A 21,864-nucleotide genomic window follows, 5' to 3' on the forward strand; every position below is an offset into this window, starting at 1 on the left:
GTTTGGTCATAAAGTTCAATGGCTACTGTTTAGACATGCAATAAAAATTGGGTCATTTGTATTTGTAACTTTTATTTTATTTTTTTTCTGGCATGTAAAGTACAAATAATTAAACAATTCCATGAAAAAGTCTTCAAGCGTCGTCAGCTGAAATCCCAGTAATAAATATCCTAGTCTAAACTGAAAGGTTTTTTTTCTTTGTAAAATTTTGACATTGTTCATTTGGTCATGTTTGGAAGTATGAGATTTTTGTAGTTTTTCTACTGACATTGGTGTCAGCAGAACTGTTTGATCATTTTCACCTTTGATTTGTTCTACCATTCCAGGAAAATGTAAGAAAAACTTCACTAAGTTACTGCGTCCCCTTTTCTAAATAAATAGACACAAAATACAGTTGAGAAACAGAAGGACCACTCACCCCTTTACTACTCTAGAAACTCCCAAGAAAACCTTCCTGCAGCTTTTCAGAGCCCCACATCAATTTGCCCGAGCTCTTGGCTGGGTTTCCAAATGTATATTGGAAGTAAAGAACACACGTGTTTCTGTTGCACAATTTGATGTTGAATTTGAAACAGTAAATCTCAGTACCGAAATACTTTTACAGAATCAGACCTCTCGGTATCCTCTTTGTAAATCAGCCCATCAGCAAAACAGGAAAGATTCTTGTGAGCAAAACAAACAATGACTACCCCTTTGTTCCTGGCTAGTTGCCTAGGCCCTGAATTGGACCAAAGCCTCACTAGAGGGGCTGTGCCATGTCTAAGGGGTTCAACGAGTGGTTGGAAAAAAAAAAACAAGACTGTGATTAGATTAAATTATTAAAAGATTTTCATTTAACAAGACAAACAGAACACAGGCAGTAAAGGCATAACATCTAGCACACAGCATGTATGTTTATACACTTCAATTAGTTAAATATAGCAGTGCATTCTTTGACTATGGAGAACGTTTCCAAATCGTACTTCTAAAGCTGTTTTTCTATTTGTCCCCCTTTTAAGAAACAAAATGGTGTAATCACAATTTTGGCAAACTTAAAATCTTTTAAACTTGCAAATATAATGAAATAAACTATAAATATACACAAAACATACTTTATACGAGGCAATAATAATAATAATGATAATAAATAGTTTTTAAGTTAACAATAAGTTAAAACTACAAGCTTAAAGTCGCCCAAATAATACAAGTTTGTTGGCGCTATTTTGAATTTTTTCTGTTTAAATTATTTTATGTTGCAACAAAAGCTACCACAGACTTTACAAACACAATTGAACACAGTTTGATTGAAATAAAAAAATCTAACTAAGTCTAAAATTGGCATACACTGTAAAAACTGCAACTAATAAAAATGGAAGAAAATAACAAACTGTACCCAATCAATGCAACCGAACATAATCTTTGACCCATGTGTGTTCTCTATGGCAACATCAACAATACAAATACGCTAATATAACAAGTGAGTCTTGATATGTAAAATGAAATCAATAAATTACAGGAAAAATGATACTTGAAATTGACATGGGCTAAAACTGATGATATATTAGACAGTATTCCTTTCAAAGTCTTCAAGAGTTGCTCTATCAAGTCAGCCAAATAACCAGTTTGTTTGAGCTTGCATGGTCAGAGCACAAATTAGGGACTGAGGAATTGATTGTGGAAATTTAAACATTAGAGCTCTCAATGCTTGTTTTTAATTAATGAGTTTGTTCATTTTAATGCTTTTGTCCAAACGCTCCTCTCACTATTTCGCAAACCTTTTCAGTGTGACATTTAATTTCTTTTTTAAAAATATATATATCATTTGTTCTGAGTCAATATAAAAACAAAGCACATTGCACTTACTGTTCCATAGGAAAGTTTTTTTGTCTTTTTAAAATGATTATTGTTGTTCCTCAAGCAGTGTAGTACTGTTTCCTGCCATAGTCCTTGGCTCTCTGCTTTACATCGGGTGTAGGTCTTCGTATTGACTGTGTATGAAAGGCCGTTTCTGACTGTGGGTTTGGTTTGTGGATTGACTGTAAGACATTGGACATGGCTGGGTAAACAACTCCAGCTGCAGCTCAACGTGGCCTGTTATCTTGGTTGTTCCTAACGTCTATCACTGGCCGCGCCGACTACTCAGTCATACTTTCTATCTCTTTCAAATTGCTAGAATCGTCCTTTATATGGCCAGCTGTGGAAACATCTGCAGCAGTGACTGTTTTAGGGGATGAGACCTTATGAGTTGGATCAAAAAATGTCTGTGCGTATTTGAAGAGGTGCAATGTTAACTGTTTTAAAGGACAAAGACAAAGTAGATGATTTAAATGTAAGGGGATAAATATTCATGATATGGATGCATTTTTCCTTAGTCAAGAGGTGAATTGATTTTTCAAATGCCTTATGTTACTGCATGAAATGTGTGCAAATGGGATTGCTTGCATCTGTTGAGTTTGGCTTTTGGCAAGGTAGTTTTTAAGATTCAGAATGGAAACTGATATGCGCAACTTCTATGTTCAAAAGTAATTATAACTCAAATTGTAGAGGGCCCTTATTTAATAAATATATTTGTACAGCAACTATTCAGGGAATAATACAGTTAGTCTTAGTTTATCCTTCTTGGTACTGACTTGCAAAGCAATTCTTTGGCAGAAATCAAATCTATCTAATTATAAAGACTCATGCTTAGGGTTTGTAATGAATCTGCGTCACGGTTTGAATCAGCATTTTGCTTTTAGTTTTTTTTTTTGCAAGCAGCTTTTGTTTTCTTAAGCTGGGCAATGAGCCAGCCGCGCTGCAGCTTCATCTGGGATTCTCAAGTCAAAGAACTTCACTTCACTGCGCCCCCACTGAAGCAACACTGTACACAACTTCTTGACACCAGATGTGTTTTGTGTCTGTCAGGTTATACTCCAACTGTTTAACTTTATCATTTCTCATTAGATTCGTACTTGTTTGGTTCGTCTTATTTTGATATGGTTAGACAGTTAAGTTTGTGTGAGATACATTGTTCCTTCGCCCCCTCCCTAAATCCCCACCCATACACCGCATGCTTTTTCCCTCTTACTCTGTAAAGATGAGAGGGTTTTAAAATAAAGCCATGTGATGCCCCAATTTTTCCAAGCTTAAGAATCTGTAAAAATTCAGCACAAGGTCTTGTTCCTTTGTATGTATAAAAATAGATTTATCTCTAATGTAATCCTTTCAAAGAGTTTGTCCTCTTTGGCTAACACAGCGTCTCTTAAAAAAGCAAAAGCAAAAATGTCTTGAATATAGTTGACCTTATTTAATCTATTATCATGTGCAGATGTCTTCATATTGAAAGATACTAGCTCTCTCCATGGTAAAACGAAAGTCTGGGCTGCAACTGACGTTTCATCTTGACAGGTCGGTCTTACTCTTTCATCAAGAGTGCCATAAATAAATTCTCATACACGTGGACCGGGAATATTTTTAAAAGGGCTATTTTTGGGATTGTGCCAATCAGATGTGAAGCAAATTAATAAATACTTTCCTTTTGTAAACAGAAGTATATTCTTGACCCTTATATGCAAGCATGATGTTGTATGGTCATCTTTGATCGGGCAAGGGATTAAAGTTACCGGGAAGCTTTTAAGACAATAGAAGGCTTTTAAAATAAAACTTGGGAGCATTTAGCAAAGTTGGAGGAGCAAGTAATATTTCTCCTCAATGGATTAGTGATCATTTTTAAATTGTCAGATATCATCTCTAAAACACGACTCATAGTTTTAGATGCTCAGTCATAAGAAACCACAGCCTTCTTAATCTACTCAATTCACCTTGTAGAGCCCATGCTTTCTATCCAACTGTTAAATATACCCTTGCTTATCAAGGAGCTTCTATTTGTGTGTCAAACTGAAGAATAATACCGGTGTTAACATTTTTGCCTCCCTGTAGACCTGCCTACATCATTGTCCATGGATGTGGTGTTTTAAAATTGTGTTTTACGTTTTTAAACTACACCTCCTAAGACAGAAACATTTAAATTCAAAACATTTAAGTGTTGAAAAAAAGTGGTTTGCCTGTCATTGACATCTTGTTTGCTGTACTCTTTACATTTTGACCACAAATAACCTAATAAACTTGAAGAATATCACACCGGATTGTGGCTGAAAAAGCCTTTCACAATAAAACACCCTGTAGGGTGCAATCACAATACAGGTGCAATCAGAAAAATTTGCAAAGAGTTAAAAAAAAAAATAAAAACACCGGTATTTTCCTTTGTTGTGGGCGTGTTATGATGAATTCTTTTTCCCCTCACATTCATCACTCTCTTGCCCAGCAGAGAATTACTAATGAACGTCATCACCGTGGGGCCGCTGCCGCTCTGTTCTAAGTGCACAGACAGTCTGCCTGCATTAAATCCATCAGGTGGATAAGATTAGAAAAAAATACAGCTTCAGAGGACTAAATATGTGTAAATCTTTCTAGTTACTGAATTGTGTTTCTGTGATAAGTGTTGTTGTGAGACTGTGAGAGAAGAGGGATTCTGATGGCCTTCAAACTACTCTTTTCTATGACCAATAATTGTTAGTTAAGCTAAATCATATTGGGTCTCAGCTAACAAGCTCAGACGTGATAGAGAAACTGCCTTCAATGCAAGGCACCACCTAATGCAGGTCAGGAAACAGTAGTCAAAGTTTCTAGAAAATGCTTACATACTCGGCTATTATAACCACCTTAAATATTGACTATATATTTATATCTTAATAGAACACTGTTTTTAGTTTAATTTTCTTTGATCTAAAAAAATTGCTGATTCAAAATGCCCAAGTGTAAAAAAAGGTGACTACATCCTCTCCAGCAAGATGATGGGAGAGGTGGTAGGGTAAGAGTTTGGGTGAATTGCACATTTTTGTTCGCTTAAGTTTTTGATCTTTTTTGTTCGTTAGTTGTCATTATTTGCCTGAATTCAATCAAAGCGCTCAGTTCACATTCTCTGTCACATTCGTTAGACTGTCTCATAAATAGATAGCTCTTGTCCCTGCCCCGCAAACCAGCTATGTACCCTTTCTAATTAAATCCAGGCAAATATAGGGAAGGACTAGCATGTCGTGTAAAGAGAAAAGAAAAAACTCCACTTCTGTGTTTTTTTGTTGTTTTTTTTTTAGATTCTAACACGTGTATATTTGGATATGTTTCTGTAATGTGTGCACATGTTCATGTGTAATCTGCACGTCTGTGTTTGTGGATCCATTTGATGAATTTGTGTGAGAGTATGTCAGAGAGAGACTCAGTCCAGGCCCATGTAGAGTGATGGCACAGGGAGCTCAGGTACACGCCCCTGTAGGTTGAACAAGCTGTTTACCAGCAGCCTCTCTTTCAGGCCTTGTGCTGCTTGCTGGTCTTGAAGGAAACCTGCAGCACACGGTCACCCAGGCGGTAGCCATTAAGGCTAGCAATAGCCATGGCGGCTTCGTCGTAGTTGGTCATGGTGACAAAGCCAAAGCCCTTGCATTTGTTGGTGGTGAAGTCACGGATGACTTTGACATTGGTGACGGCACCAAAAGGCCCAAAGAGCTGCCACAGGACGCTCTCATCCGCCTCGGGAGACAGGTTGTACACAAAGATACACCAGCCGGCTCCAGTCGGACCGGTGAGGTTGACCCCGGCCAGGCTGGTCATGCTGTCAATAGTGATGGGCGAGAATCTGGGGAAGAGAATAGGAGAACTACCATGGGTGTCATTCTGAAGTTCCACATAGCATCCAGAACTCTATGCTCTCTTTTATGCCCATATATTTGTGAGAAATGATAGTCGGATGCATAATGGCAGCTGTGGAGTCTGGGGACCCCATCTCCATCCCCTCTGCTGTACAGTAAATAGATAGATATGTGTGGGCAACACAATGACTCCGAACTACTTGCTCTGAGACAAGATACCCACACAATCTGCATATTTTTCTCATTTTATCTGCTGACCAGAGCCTCTGGAAGAATTAAAAAACATGAATCACAATGTTCAACAGAAATCACAGTATTGAACAAAACACAGAAACCTAGAGAGGGATGAAAAGCAAATTGGAATCAAATCATACAAAAACTGGAGCAAACAGAGGAGACGCAAACGGAATCTGGTATGTCCATGCTGGTGAAAAAAGGACACATTAAAGCAACTGAAACCAATAATGTTAGTTCATAAATAAACACAGAAATTACTTCTATTAATAAAAAAAGAACAAAAAAAGGTTCAACAAAGGCATGCCAGAATACCCTGCTGTTAGAAAGCTGCATCAGTGCTTATTGCAATTACAGACCATATTTTGCCATCTGAGCTGGTTCTGTAATATGATTAAATGAGCTGCGGGCATTAAGATTTATAGCCACTATGTCTGATTTTGGGATGAAGTCAGCATTTGGTATTCCGGGCACTTTGTTTGAGGTTTTATTTTGGCATGAATGCTTTTCAAAGTACACCTTTGGCATTTACCTCTTCACTCCGTAGCTGGCGTTTAGTAAATTGTCGAGTCTGCAACGCAAGAGGGAGAATGAAGGGGATGCAGAGGTTAGTTATGAGATCTACAAAGAAGGGGGACGCTTTCATGTTAATGTGTAGCTCCTTCACCAGCTGGCCTCCAGAGGGCATCCTTCACTTCAACGCAGTTACAAACCAGCCACATACTGCTGACGTGTCCTGCTGATATTTATTCTTTATTCTGAGCTCACTGTAAGCGCCAGTGAAGATTGCCTCTTAATATCTTAAATATAAAATGAACATCAGTAATTTTACATCTACTGATGAGGTAAAAAGACTCAATACCACATATGTGAGCATTCCAACAGACTTGTTTGTGACATTCCATGAACAGTATTTCTTACAGGAAGATATTCAAACTATTATATTTCTATTCATAATTATTAAAAGAAATAGGGCTAACATCTAGCAGTTTCAGTTCTTTTGATGTCTACAAAGCTTATGAAATATGGGCAGGAGTCAAACTGAAAATTCATTTAGCTTTACTTTGTTATTGTACTCGGAATAAATCTAGTTTCTTACATTGTGTTTGAGCTGTTATTTGCTTCTGCTCCCTTTCCAATTGAAGGGATCACACTGCAGTTTAGAAGAAAGTCAGAGAAAAAGAGTGAGAAGGAGGGACAATACCATATTGTCATTTCCTTCTTTACCATGAAATAATTACTATTAAAACATTGATCAGTTATCAATATTATGATGGCAGAAAATATTGTTGTTTCCTTTTAAAACATTTTTTACCTCACAGTTTTCTACAGACAACATTTTCTTTTTTGTAGGAGTAAAATTGAATCTGGTAGATTGAATGTAGTCAAGGAAAGACGTTTATCTTCGCTGTTCTCTTGTGGAGCTGATGCATTACTGTTGATACAGTACATGACATTCCATGTCTTTCTATATTACAGCAGCGTTGATAAACTTAGCACTTGCCATTTAAAAAATGCATACACTTTCCCTAAACTCAGCAATGGAGCAAGATGACCTGCAACTTGGTCTTTCAACAACATCTTTTCACCGATTATCGATTGGTTAGAGGGGCACATCGAGGAGGTGTACGGTTTCTCTGTATGTTCAGTACCTGAAACGCTGAGTCTGATGATGCAGGGGGCCCGTGTAGCGACGGGCAGCAGTTTGGTACAGCTGAGTCAGTAAGGCCTGGCCTGTCTTCTGGCTGGGGTTGTTGGCGAACTTGACAGTTATGGGCTCAGCTGCACCCAAAGGCTTCTGTCCATTCAGTCCTTTGATAGCCTCCTCTGCTTCGTTTCGCTTGTCAAACCGGATGAAGCCCACTCCTCGTGATATGCCTGCTCCGAGTAAGAAGGCAGAAGGATGTGACTATCTTGAAATCAGTGGCCGGCGCTGCCTAAAAGTCTGATCGACTTGACTAGGGGTACATAAGATATATTTCATGCAGATATATTGAGTGACGGGGTGAAACATGAGATAGAGGCTGTACCTGTAACTTGGTCCACAAGAATGCGGGATGTAATTATTCGACCGTATTGAGAGAACAGCTGCTCCATGTCTTTCTGGCTCATGGTTTTGGGGAGTCCACTCACGTAAAGGTTGGCATCACGAATGGAAGCTGAGCTTGGCCGGGCATATGATACCTATAACACATGAAAATAATGTGTGAATTGTATTTATGGCTTACAGATCTTATATCAGAAAAATTGTTGGCTCTTTATACAAGTAGTATGTTGCTAAGACCTTTTGGGATTAAACCGGATTCCCAACAAATAGTCTATCTTTTGAACCTTTCGGATTCTTCCTCATCCCCGAAGAGCAAGTTGTCCCTTTGATATTAATGGAATTAGTCAATGCCTTTGATCTCAGACTAAGCCACATCACTCCTGCCACAGACATACTATGATGAGCTCATGGGTGAGCTTTGTTTTACACTGAAAAACATCAGCCTTTGTTGTTATATTTTCACAAATTCACCAGTGACTCAATTATTCAGCTTCATTTTTGATACATCTGTGTTTCTGTCCCTTATGGTTTTACCGCTGGTCTACGTTCAGGACATTTGAGTCCAGTATGGCAAATAATATTGAAGTTATTATAAAAACAACAGACCTATTATTGATTTTTTATTTTTTCCTTCTCTGTTTAAGGGAACATATGAATACGTCCGTGACAGATAGTTCAGTTCAGTGCATTGTTAAAAGTGTTGTGTTTGTGTGTGATGGAGAGACAGAGTGAGTGTTGTCTGAGATAGGCAGAGCTGCTCTCCCTATCCTGCCCCCTTCCTTTGTCTCCATTCTCTGGGGGGGGAACAGCTCTGCAGGCAAACAGCAAACAATGTAAAAGCATCACAAGACTTGCAGGATTCTTGACAACTTATACTGTTGACAGATACATTGCCTGTATAGTTGTGATGAGCACGAATTCTCCAAAAAATATATTTAGATGTGAGTAATTTATTTTACTTATTTTATTGGCGCAAAACAAAGCTTGGTTACCAAACTTAATGTTTTTGTATGTATTATCTTTCAAATGAATACAGGTGTTCTAAATTCAGCCTTCCCTACTAAGCACCAGCCTCTATTGTTTACACAGAAAGACTGTATGAGCTGGAGGGTTGTGTGGTGCAGTGATTAGGGTGTTCTGGACGAGTCAAGGGGGAGTTTCTGTGTTCGGGGAGCAGAGGCTGCCCTATAATTAACCCTCTCCCTGTCGCTCCCACAGTACAGATGGTGACTGAAGCCCATATGGCCTCTAATCCTGTCATTGGCATTCTTCTCTCTGAGCTACCCCCTATCCTTCTATTGCTGCCCTCTCGCTAACACCTAACTCCTTTGAAGCTTTCCACAAAATCAGCAGGATAAAACTTCTTTGATTGTTTTCTTTAAGATTTGATAATGAATACGATATGAGATTAATTATAAATATAACAATTATCCTAAGGATCTACTAGATATTTATGTATATAATGTTTTTATAGGGTGTAATAATTGATATGGCTGTTTCTTTCTCTTTCACAATAATCTCACCTTTTTAGTTTTATTAATATTGTGACTGTACAATGTTTCTTTTGGTTCACCCAAAAAGTAGCCACATTCATCACTTAACCCTGAGCTCATTGTTTGATCTGTTGTGTCAAAAATAACCTGCTTTTTTTATGGACATCTGTTGGAAGACCAGCGGTCCACTGTTTGAGAGATTTGATTTTTTGAACTTGCAGTTCGTCCAAATCTTTGATCTACTTTGATTAAGTTGGGGGATGGACAGAGTTAGAATTTAATAATATGCCGTCCCTCTACATCATCTGATTTTGGGACAAAGAAGCCCCCTAATTAGCCTAGATTGGAGGCAGATGGGATAACCTGCACTGACCCTTGTGCACCACAGTCAGGCTACCTAATTACATTTCCATCACAATAACCACCGCATGCTGCCCGCCCCTTGCTTTCTGACCTCCACTCTCTCCCTCGCTCTTTCTCTTGCTTCCTTTGTTCTAGCCACTGCTCCCTTCTGCCTCCTCCTCCCCATTTCGCTCCCCTCCCTCTGTCACTTCTGTCACCACCTCTTTCAACAACCCCATTGACAAAATCTCCACTTCCTTCCTTTTTGTCTGGCATGCTGTTAAGAAACAAAAATAGATTTAAAGTGATTTTTTTTTTCTTTTAAATTAAGGTTTACTCACCTTGATTGTTTTAGTCTGCAATTTGAGACCGTTAAGTGTGTTGATGGCCTTGTCCGCATCATTTGGATCCACATAATTGACAAAGCCATAACCCAAACTCTGTCCTGCAGACAAAACAAAGTCATAGTGATGCTTGGGACTGTCAAAACCAGTTGTAGATGTTTATTTTCACACACACACACGCACGCACGCACACACACACACACACACACACAGTGTGGGCAAACTGTCGTACCTGTTATCTTGTCTCTGACTAGCTTACAGGACTCAATTTCTCCAATGCTACCAAACAGACTTTTGAATTCTTCCTGGGTCATGTTCTGAGGCAGATAGTTGACGATCAAGTTGGTTTTGCTGTCATCTGTAGAGCCATTTGTACTGATGACGGGGCCATTAGGCAGACTGGTTCCGCTTGGACCGTTGGACACCTGGGTTTCCATGGTGCTGATTATCTGCTGAGGAAGAGGGTGGAGTCAGATTTATAATTCATAAAGCGGCATAGTGGGATACATTAATATAAATATGACGTAATGTCTGAACTGTAATACATAGGGAAATAGCTTTTTATATAGCTATGCACACAGACTCTCTTGTTCACGGCTGTCAGAGGGGCAGCACCGGGATAAGAATTGCTAAAATGGAGAAGAATACAAGGTCCGATTTGTCATCTCCCCTCCCCCCTACGCCCCATCTTTCCGACTCTCATGCTCCCTGCCTCTGGTCCTGCAGATGTCACAGTCCCTTTTCCTTATTTCTCCCCTCCCCCTTCTCTCTTCCAGGGTCAAACGCCATTGCACCATTACACAGGCATGGATAATGGTAATGGTAGTTGTGAGGCTGCCATGGGACAGGGAGATATTAAATGGATTTAGTGCTTGGTCAAATAATGTATATTGTGAATTGGTTGAGAGAATTTTTTTTTTATTACACATTTTTACTTCTGACCTTGTTCACATGTCTTTGTCCTCTCTTCTTATTTTATTTGTCTATTAGTAATCCGTGTAATTGTGTCCTTTTTCTGTGCTTTTGAGTGCGTTCTTAATTTGAGCCACATCAGAAAGCATTAAATGGTTGCCTCATCACAGTGTTTTATTTACTTTTACATAAAAGCCCAACAAACGTTTTGCTTTCTTTTTTTTCTTTTGTTACACATGCACAAACAGTATTTATAAAGCATTATTATAATTGCGGCTATATTTTAGAATTAACAGGATGATTCCAGCAATTTTAACCTTGATGACAGTAAACATTTTGGTCCATTGTATTGTCTTTTACTAACAACTATTTAAACAGTTTGGGCAAACAGTAATGTTGGTAATCTTTTAGGGTCAAAATGTAAACACTTTTGTCAGATTTGAGCCTATAGCTGCTGCAGGTCTATAGCTAATATGTATGCCAAAAGGCTTGAATGAGTTCTTGAGATATTATAATGTAGACTCTAGCAATGAAAACATTAGTTCATTAAAGAATAATTACCTTTTACAGTATTTAAAAGTTATAATCAAAACATCTGTCAACTTAATTAAGATATACTCTAAGCATATCTAAATGCTATTAAAACAACATGATGTTAAAACAATAATCCCTGAAATAATCCCTGGAAATTAGCTAACATGGTTTTTTTACCCAACAATACATTATCAGTCCTATTTCAAATTCCAAAGAGGTTTTTACAGTGTTATGCTTCTTTAAGTGACTTCATTGACAATTAAGGACTTATAACCTACGGTATATTCTTTTATCTTGTCTTCCCTGAAGTAACTGATATTTTCTTTTTTTATGGCTGTGTTTTAATATCCTGTTTCGCATTAATTTCCTCATTTGTGCCTATGCCACATTTCACGTTTTCTTCTTTTTGTAGCATCTGTAAACAGGCCTGTCTAATGAAATCTGTTTCCATCATGGTCTGTATGCAGCTGTGTTGCTTTGACCCTCACCTTGACTCAGGTTGCCCAGGTAACAGTCCCTGAAAGACTGTATTGTTTCTAATGGCTGACATGCTCTCTTACTTTTGGCTAAATGTTTATTTCATTCTGCTTATTAGATGCAGATATCCAGGACAGATTTTTATCTTTCATTTCCGTTCGCTTTTTAGAATCCACACAAATCGGTAAACTAAACTGACATTGCCAAAATAAATTTGTGGCAAAGTGACAGGCTGAAGACAACCCTAAAATAAATTACTTCAAACATACATTCATGTACAAAGGGCTTGAAAAAAATGTTGGATACCAATCTGTCAGGTGAACATTTTGATATACAGCTAAATGTGTGTGTGTGTGTGTGTGTGTGTGTGTGTGTGTGTGTGTGTGTGTGTGTGTGTGTGTGTGTGTGTGTGTGTGTGTGTGTGTGTGTGTGTGTGTGTGTGTGTGTGTGTGTGTGTGTGTGTGTGTGTGTGTGTGTGTGTGTGTGTGTGTGTGTGTGTTAATTAATGTGGTACATTGTTGTGTGATGTATCTGACGAACATAAATATAAGCTAATAAATGTGTCTCAAAATTGAAAAAGAACAGCAACATTTTGTAAAGAGAGATGGGGACAGAACGAGATAAAACATTTTCAGGGCAAATTTGACTCGCCAACTGGAATAACCCTCAGCCTGGTACAAATTTCCAGCAAGCAGTGCAAAGTTATATAATTCATAGACCCAACGCGGATGGGCTGGGCACAACTGGCTGACATAAGCAGCAACAAAGATTTTCTCCCCGAAATAAGGAGCGACAACATGCTTTGAAATTTGAAGTGGACAAGGTATAGGCTTAAATTCATAAATCAACGTTTCATTCGGTAATTCATATTGTACACCAACAAGCTAATCAGGTGATTACTTTTGTTTACAGTAACTTGATGTGATGAGGATAAATTATTGTGATGCTATGGGAAGGCCTACAAAAACCTGAATAATCAGCATAGTTACATAGTAAATAAATACACCAGTATTAGCTTCAGATATATCAGCTAGGAGACAATAGAGAATCAGTGACTATGACGTCCTTGGTGGAATTTTTTCTCAGGGCCTCCATGAATATCATGGCTTTTTTTCCCTTCAGTTTATTTCTGATGAACTCACCAGTAAGGACAAAACGTGACCAAGAAATTATACTTGATCTCGGATGGATCCTAGTTGTTATCAAAGCACCACTCGTCCCCCGCTGGTTTTTTTCCCTTTCTATTTAGAGATTCTGTGAGAGCTGCCTCAATATTTAATGCACTGCATAAGCATCATCTACAAATGGTCCCAGACTTGCACGCAAACAAGATCCCTGCCTCCACTGACGAATGCACATACCTTATACACTGTACACTGTCAAATTAAAAAACACAGAAGGCATTCACTGATCTCATTCTTCTGATATAAACAGCTTTCCGAATTCATTTCTGCTCCAAATGCACTATTAAGCTCAAAGCTGTAATGTACAGATGCATAACTGTTACTCCATTCATCTGATTTTGTCTGTTTGTTTTGTTTTCCACACCTTTTGATATTTTGTTTGCTTCTGTTGCAGATATAATGTTTGACAGTGTTGAGATAAAATGGTCTAATATTTAGTTTTGTCATTCAAGTGTTTGGTGGTTATGAGATTGGTGTAGAAGTAAATTCACAGTTAGTCTGTTTTAGGGTGCATCAGTTTAAACATCCGTCAAAGTACAGAGTAAATCTATACAGAACTTTGAACCACAACTCTGCCAGTTATTTCTTATTTTAATATATAACCTTGTCCCAATTTCACATTATACACAGATTTTTCAACATGCAGACTTGAATCAAAAGCGAATGCTAAGATAAAGTGTAAATGAGCCTTCTAAGTAACACAGATTACAGGATTATCCCAAACAAAGGGCATTAGCCACACTCTGCAGCTTAAGGGATCATGGTGGCAGCTGTAACACGACAGGACAACAGAAGTCACAGCTCTTGTCAGCCATCCTCTAAGACTCTGTCGTATTCTTCGCTTAGCAGACCACAAATACAAGATTTCTCAAATATTGCAGCTAGCTTTCTGGGTATGTGCCACTTTGATAAGATGATAGCAGACAATGTCAAAGGCTTGAAGACACGAATGTGTTTTACAAGTGCTCGTAGTGCGGGCGCTATCCAGCGTGCTGAAAAGGGAGTGGCCTTCGGACGCGCTGCTTTAAGGCCACAGACGGCCGAGAAACAACATAAACCCCGGCTTCATTCAGATATGTTTTCAATTTCTAAAGGTTTTGATCTCATTTATTATGTGAAACTAAATGTACACTAATTTAAATACCGTCGATTATTAAAAATATGCCACGATTTGTCGTTTTTATTTTTTATTTTTTTTACTTGGCTTCTTTTTTAAAAGGCACGACTTGTGAGCTCTGCAGGCATTCATGAACCGGAGCGCCTATTTGTTGAATAAACGTATTGAAACGACTAAACAAAAGAGCCACCCGTTCCTCCTCTTCTCTCTCGCACAGGCTATGGCAGCACTATGAATATTAATGTAAACAGTGGCGCTTTGTGTCGTGGTTAGAGGCTGCAGGTCTCTCCGGGAACAATGATTGTTACAGTTACCAACTCTAAGTCGAAAAACGCAATGACAGATCAAATCATGAAAACACCTATAGCATGTTTATAACGTTTATTCCCTTCAGGGTTAGTGGTCTTGTGTTAAAAAAGCTGTGTACCGAAGCTTTTAAATGGCGAATTACCAATATATATATTTTAAACGTGAATAATGCCTGAGAAAACATTGTATTTTAATTACCCTTGTAAAATTGTCTATCGATCGGTTTCCTGGTTACTGAATTTGTTCCATCAATATAGCCTTAAAAGATCTATATAAGAACAAATAAGTCCAATACTGCTGTCTTAAATGAGGGTGTCTGCCTTTTTTTGCCTTATAGCCGTCACATTTTTTTGCCCATAATTACATGTTGGACAACATTAAGCAATTCATAGCTCGCATAACTGCATTTAACGTTTCAACCTCGTTGATAACTTTGAACAAATAAAACATTGGCAGTTTTATTTTGGAGAATTCGCTTCTAACCTTTAAAACGTTCAGTCGGAGGGTGAAAAAAAGATAAATTCTGTGTTCACTGTTCAGTATGAGGCCAGTTTTAACTTCTGATCAAACCGCTGGTTTGCAGGATTGACTTCTTCTGTCCTTGTCCTTGAATTGTGTAAGTGCTTTTGAAAGGTTATCTGACTCCACGCTTTTATTTGCTTGGCACTGCGGTACAAGCATGAGGGACTGCGGACCATGTGCAGGGGAGTTCCTGCTGTCCTTGTGACTCTGTCTACGCCTGAAAGGAACAATAGATAACGGTATACGACAAATACATAATACAACTATGATTGAACATGTGTCAACTGGACAGTCCGAGTCAGTGATTTAAACCTGCACCAGTGACACTTTTGAAAACGATAGCCTTCTATGGCTAATTCAGATAACATGAGTGTGATCTTAGAATTAAGATCGTTGTTATATTCCGTATAGCTGTCTCACATCTTTTTTTTTTTTTTTGTGGGTGTTAATTTATGCCATCCACTATAATTACCGAACTAAACAGTCTAGACATTTTATAAGAGGTTAATATGATTCCATTCATACTAAATAATTTCCAAATTAAACCAGTACTTACTGGTTTCTGTAGTGGTGAAAATGAATTTTTAACGCACTTAATCGGTCAAATTCCAGTCGTGGCTGTTTTTCCACTTTTATTTCCTGTTTATTATTTGCTGTCTTTTTTTATATAATTATATGCACAAGGATTTGACCTTAATTGGTTTGTTTAAATAGCTAAACAGTGTGCATTCAAGCGCAGAGCATGTCAAGAGGGAAGGCAGAATGGGTCGTTTGAGGCTTCAAGGCCCTCGTTTGATGCTGGAGTCCGGCAGAGACACGCCCAACGCGGCCGAGCGGCGGCGCTGATTTAAGCCTGATTTATGGTTCCGCGTTAAATCGACGCAGAGCTTACGGTGTAGCCTACGGCGTAGTGCACGCGGCGACGCGCACCGTGCCGCGCACCCTACGCCGTAGGCTCTACGTTGGTGTAACGCGGAACCATAAATCATCATTTATCCGCGCTCGCATCTCTCCATCTCGCGGCCTTTACTGTACGCGATGTGATGCTACTTTGCGGAAAAAAAATGCGCTTAAAATGGAGATGTCCGAGGAGATCTCCATCCCATTGACTCGGTTGCATCGCAACCGAGAACCCTGAGGAATTTGGACTTTGTCTGATTCAATGCTAACCAGTGGATGCGTAATCCCCTCACTCCCCTCCCTCCCCACCAAACGGAGTGACTCGACCTTTTTTTTCTCCTTCCTTTTTTTTCTCTTCCTTTTGCCTTTTCTGCCTTGCTGGATGAGCCTCTCAGCCTCCGAGGCATCATGTTTTTGTCTCAACAAACCCTGTCTCCAACATCCTTGTGCACCACTAGGCAAAGTACTCCCTCCCCCTTCTTCCCCCTTCTGCACGCAACGCCTTTTATTGCTTTTCTTCCATCTATATAGTCCTGCGGAATTTCTAGGCTATAAGGATCGAATCCTCATCATTTACGAAATGCAGTCCGAGCTCCGACGTTTTATGCAGTAATAGTGACCGTATAGTGCTGCAATGTGAATCGTGTGCTGTCTAAAATGGCAGAATATAATGACTTTACTCAGAGCTAAGGATGACTGCAGCCGGCATGGCGCATCATACAGTGTTAGATTGCTAACTGCCAGTATCGATCTTTAATCTAATCAAATATGGCATGCCACATTGGACAAAAACACAGGACACTAATTTGCAAAGCTCCTCTAATCTTTTGACATGTGGGGAAACATGGGAGCTCTGTTTACATGTATATTGATCTCTACAGAAGAAAATCAAATATATTACCTGAATCTGTCAATGAATAAACGAATTCAACACAGGACTGAAATACAACAGCTACAACGTCCCCCTCTTAAATATAAGAGAAATAGAGTCATACGTACAGTAACCATTCTTGACGTAGAATGAAAAAAATCTAGGTCCTTCTTTGCACTGATCTTGAAGCTGAAGGCTGAGTCTCTCAGTGGTCTTAGGCCTTTATATTATTTGGCCTTTATGTGATGTTAGGAGTCAAAATGAAAATAAAAAAAAAATAAAAAAAGGAAAAAAAAATACAATCTTCGCCAAGGGATCTCAGCCCTCTGAGATTGTAGGTGTCCTCTATAGGATGAAATTGAGGAGAAAGGAGTTTTCTACTGGATGATGATGAGGGAGAGCGTTCTCTCCGAGTGCGTGGGCGATGGTTCAGAAAAAAGAGAAGCAGTGATCCTCGGCAGGGTGTGTCCAGGGGAGGGTGTTCTGGTTCTGCTGTTTTTGTGTGTAATTCCTTGCTCCTCTCACAGTCTCCTTCTGTGCCTCTGCTGCAATGTTCTTCTTTTATGCATCCTCCTGGCTGGGAGAGCACGCTGCTGATTGGCTAATTGTGCAGGGAGGGTACTACATGGCAGCCATTGCAATGTGCTCTTCTCCCATTATCCCCTTCAGGAGAGATCACCAAGAGTCCTCCCCCTCTTCCCTCTTCCATCCCTGCCCTTCCATCTCTCCACTCCCTCCTTCTCGCTGCCCTTCCTTTCTTCCTGCCCTCCTCTTCACACACATGGAGGGCAGAGTGAATAGGGGCTCCACCTGCACTTTCAGAACAGATGGGTGCAGCAGAAGACAGTGCACTAGCCTTTCACTTTCCCCACATTTTGGACTGCATTCTGCCTTTGCACAGCCCCCTTCCTTTCTCTGTTATTCTTCATTTAGGCCTGCCCAAAACTATAGCAAACAACTAGCCTTCATAGGCTTTTGTCTATGGGAATGAAAGCTGTAAGGAGTGTGTGTCACTACACTTTGATTCTCATTTTTGGTCTAATAATCAATAAAAGCAATGAATGGAGAATAAATAATATGAAATGATTGAGCACAAACTGTGGCTAAAAACAAAACATTACATTCATACTATGACAAATAAGACGATTTCTTGGCCTCCAGATGGTTAGCTATAGGGTCAGGTGTAGACATAGGAATACAAAATTAGATACCCCCTGAATTAATTAATGTCCATTCACAGAATAGTTGTAGAAGGTACATTTCTAGCTCTGATCAAGCGGTGCCAGATTATCTGTATTCTTTGCTTTATGAAAAGAAACATAGTAGGTACTGTTTTTCTTTTTTTATTTCTTTAAAATAAATCTTTTTGTTTCTTAGATTACGATTGCAGGACACCTTTCTTGAGGAGTTCCCAGCCCTCTCTGCCCACCCCCTGCTGTTCTCTTCCATATTCCTGGCCGTGCGGTGAGTGCTCACTGAGACATGCTGTTTGGACTCATCTATAATGTATCCCCTGCCCCGGGACATCATGTGTGACAAATGACCTATTTTTGTGTAGACCCCCATAGGGCCTTGACCTGAGGGGGGGTGGGAGTGTGCATAAATCAGTGCATGTTTGTTTATTTGTGTATTTCCATTTATTTGAGGAAGTGAGACAGTGAAAGAAGATTTGTGATTTGTATAGTAGTTTATGTTTTCTATGTATTTTATCAGATTTGATGAGTATAACAGGGGTGCAAATATGGTCACTTACTCTGCTTAGCTCTCTTAAACTGACCTTGAGGAATCCTCAGATGCCTCTGGCTGTGAAGAATGATTTCGCAAGGGAAAAATATAGTTTGAACTGGCCACTTGCCCTCGGTTTACATGTGGGATGGTTCTTAGTCTAAACTAATGTAAAGATAGAAAGTAAACAACGCAAGTAACTAATTCCCTCACTGCTTCCTTTACCCTTCTCTCTTCAGTCCCTCCTTCCAAATGTCTTTTGTATATCCGCCTTTCCTTTCTGTCATTGTCCTGCAGCTCTCTTCCAGTCAGCTTCAGAACATGGGCTCTGTCTGATATTTTACATAATTGCCTTACATAAGTAGCAAGCTTGGCTCAGAGCTTGGATGATATTAGTAGAGATGAATATTGCATGAGGAAAGCACTCGTTAAGCGTTAATAAGAGGATAGAGATGGAGCCCCACTGTCAGTCTGCCTTAACCCCGCCCCCACTGCTCTGACAAGCAGTGACTCAACTCAGCCTGGATGCACTGATGCCCTTGAGTCAGTTTGCTAGTGAGGGAGGACAAGTGTGTGTCTATTAGTGTAAGTTCACACGTCTGCATGTGTATCTATGCATGTGTGTCTTACGGTGTGTATGGACCTCTGAGTGGAGATGGCCAGATTCACTCATTAGGTGCTTGTGTTTTTTCTGTCTTTGTTTGCTGAATAAAAGTGGCTCTTGTGATACAAAGGGAACCAGGTCTGTGAACTGACTGCAGCCCCACTTACAGTTCACACTTAATGTGAATAAATGGGCTTAATTGTAGCCCCTCATTACCGCCCTGGCTAGTAGCATGGCAGCTGAATCTTCCATGTGCATAAGAGGGCATTTAAAGCATCTATTGTATGTCACTGAATAACTGAATTGAGCATTAGTTTTGCTTAAAAGCCTCTTTCATTATTTTCTTATAGTTAAGGATCCCTACACTAGTGGTGATTAGGAGTCTAGCAGTGTCGCTTTTGTCTTGGCATATCATGGAATGCACCTTGATGTCAGAGAAATTAACAAAATTAGCAAGCAGATTTTTAAGCCCATTAACACAGGGGAAATGATGCAAAACTGAATCATCTTTGACTTTCACTTCACTCTATGAAACACCACTGGAACATCAATAACACGCCATTATATAGGTGACAAAATATAATGTATGACAGATAGCAATGTGAATTATTAAAACCTTGAATATTTGAATTCCTTAGCCTGGGCTTCTCTTTTTCTCATCACTATCTTTCTTGTAGTATTACATCAAAATGATTGCCTGTTGCCATTGCCCTGCAGTAAGGTAGTGGGCTCGTCTATGCGTGAGAAGGGGAGAGACTGGGAGAGTGAGATAGGGACTCTATGACAGTGTATCTGGGGGATTGGGAGGATGATTCAGCCTCAGGTCTGGTTAATTCAGTGGTCTCTCCACCAGGCCTGGCTCTTGGCAGTTTAGGGTTTTGTGGCAGCAGCAGTGAAACACTTACTGATTTCAGGAAAGGTTCCAAAAATAAATTAGCCTCTTTTTAAAAGGACATTTGTTGATAGTGGCAAATGGCCTAATTCAACCCTTTATGTATTATTTGGCAATTTTCTTGTGATCTCCCTCATGGGTTCACTCTCACTTTTTTCTCATTCTCTCTGCTCTCTTTCTCTACATTATTCTCTCCCTCTGTCTGTCTGGATGCGTTGTCTCTGGGCTATTATTAGAGTAGACAGGCTGGTGGGAGGAAGTCTCTGAAGTAGATGCTCTTGTCATTTTTGTTTTTTATTTATGTATGATATTCTGCTTTCCATGTGCCTGTTTAATTTTCTGTGTATTATATATACACCTTTTTGTTGCTTTGTATTAATTGTAGGACAGGGTTTTTGTTAATATTGTGAGCAATCATACACTTGCTGATCTATGTGTGTTACTCAGAGGATTCTCTTTGTCAGAACTTATCACTGTCTGTGTGTATCTTCATCTTGTTTTTAAGGTTGGGTTAAACGGGGCTAACGTCTTTCGCTGAGACCATGTCTTACTCTAAACCTTTTTAAATATAAAGCTGTGGTTATTAATCTTTCATTTTGTCGTGTCTGAGTTGGTATCAAGGGAGGGACCTTAAACACACAAAGCTCTTAGACATTCTCTCCGTTTTTTTCCTATCTTCTTATCCTGGAGCTTTCTTGCTATTTGACACGGAAGAAAAATTATACACGTGACATACATGAAACAATCAAGAAAGGTGCCACTATGTCTGTAATGTTGAACAAAGCTGTTTTTAGCTTCACTTACAGTATAAAAGCCTTAACCCATGAAAAGTAGACAATATACAGCTCATAACCCGTCCCAATCTCTATTGCACTTATAGGGATTTTATATACAATTATATATTTTTGTTTTTTATACAGGAAAAGTAATTGATTATTAAACACATAAGACAGGCTCTCACTCTCAGTATCGAATATTCTAATATATCCTATTAAACAGCTCACTGGGTTAGCTATCGTTGTCCATTTTCTCCCCTTCTATCCTTCTTTTTTCCTCCTCTCCTCTTTCAGTCTCTAGCACATACTCCCTGTAGTCCAGATTTCTACCCTCATGGCTCTTCCTCTTTCCAGTAACAGGAGACTTGAAATCAATAGCGCATTAGTCTGGCCGGAAACTCTTGTGGAATTAAATATGAATGACTGAGATTGCAGCTCTACCTGCTGCTGAGCGAAACGCGTCATGGCTCTTGGGGATGTTTTTTTTTTTTTTTCTTTTCCCTTCTTCTTCGTAAACAGCCTGGCCATTTTGTGCTGTACCTACATCTTACTAGAGCACTTGGCTACTTAATTTTGCTCACAATCCATGAGCAGCACTGTGGATATCACAAAGTATTGTTTGAGGTTTTCATTTTTTTTAATCTGCACTAGTCAGATAGCATAATTTGATAGAGCAAATGGAATCACAGACGTCAGCAAGCCGCGACAGCTGAAGAGTAAACCAGCCACACCCATCTTCCAAACACAGCAGCAGCCCCATTTGAATATGATAGAGCTCTTGCTATTAACAGATTGAATCTTACTTTTTCAGCATTTTCAACGCATATAACTTGATCTTTCCCTTTTATTAAGCTTTCAAATGTACTGCAATACCGTAATACTTTAACTTCTTCAATCCAAATGTTTGTTTCTTATTTG

The 21,864-nt window shown here is 39.2% G+C and overlaps 1 protein-coding gene across 14 annotated transcripts; it reads right to left on the reverse strand.

The window, feature by feature from the left end:
* Positions 1–48: 48 nt before the first annotated feature.
* elavl3 (ELAV like neuron-specific RNA binding protein 3) lies at positions 49–17,480 on the reverse strand. 14 transcript variants are annotated; one of them, XM_061712783.1, is made up of 8 exons: positions 17,078–17,480; positions 10,356–10,572; positions 10,121–10,224; positions 7,928–8,081; positions 7,550–7,778; positions 6,997–7,050; positions 6,430–6,468; positions 49–5,671 (listed from the first exon to the last, which is right to left on the reverse strand). In XM_061712783.1, exons 1-8 carry the CDS (start codon positions 17,084–17,086, stop codon positions 5,323–5,325), a joined length of 1,155 nt encoding a protein of 384 aa, XP_061568767.1. In that variant the 5' UTR covers positions 17,087–17,480; the 3' UTR covers positions 49–5,322. The 14 variants fall into 14 exon arrangements, with proteins under 14 accessions (XP_061568767.1, XP_061568768.1, XP_061568769.1 ...); XM_061712784.1 differs by having other exon boundaries at positions 7,550–7,775; positions 10,356–10,575; XM_061712785.1 differs by having other exon boundaries at positions 49–5,650; positions 10,356–10,575.
* Between the last annotated feature and the right edge of the window lie 4,384 nt (positions 17,481–21,864).

Source organism: Cololabis saira, chromosome 21 (assembly GCF_033807715.1).
Source record: "Cololabis saira isolate AMF1-May2022 chromosome 21, fColSai1.1, whole genome shotgun sequence".
In the NCBI taxonomy this organism is placed as follows: Eukaryota; Metazoa; Chordata; class Actinopteri; order Beloniformes; family Belonidae; genus Cololabis; species Cololabis saira.

What these genes read in the sequence shown, in the direction of transcription:
- elavl3 (XM_061712782.1), bottom strand. An exon ending in AGTCAGAGACAAGATAACAG is followed by an intron (nt 10,225 to 10,355) that starts GTACGACAGTTT and finishes TTTTGTCTGCAG; the next exon opens with GACAGAGTTTGGGTTATGGC. An exon ending in AATAACAGCTCAAACACAAT is followed by an intron (nt 6,469 to 6,996) that starts GTAAGAAACTAG and finishes CTTGCGTTGCAG; the next exon opens with ACTCGACAATTTACTAAACG.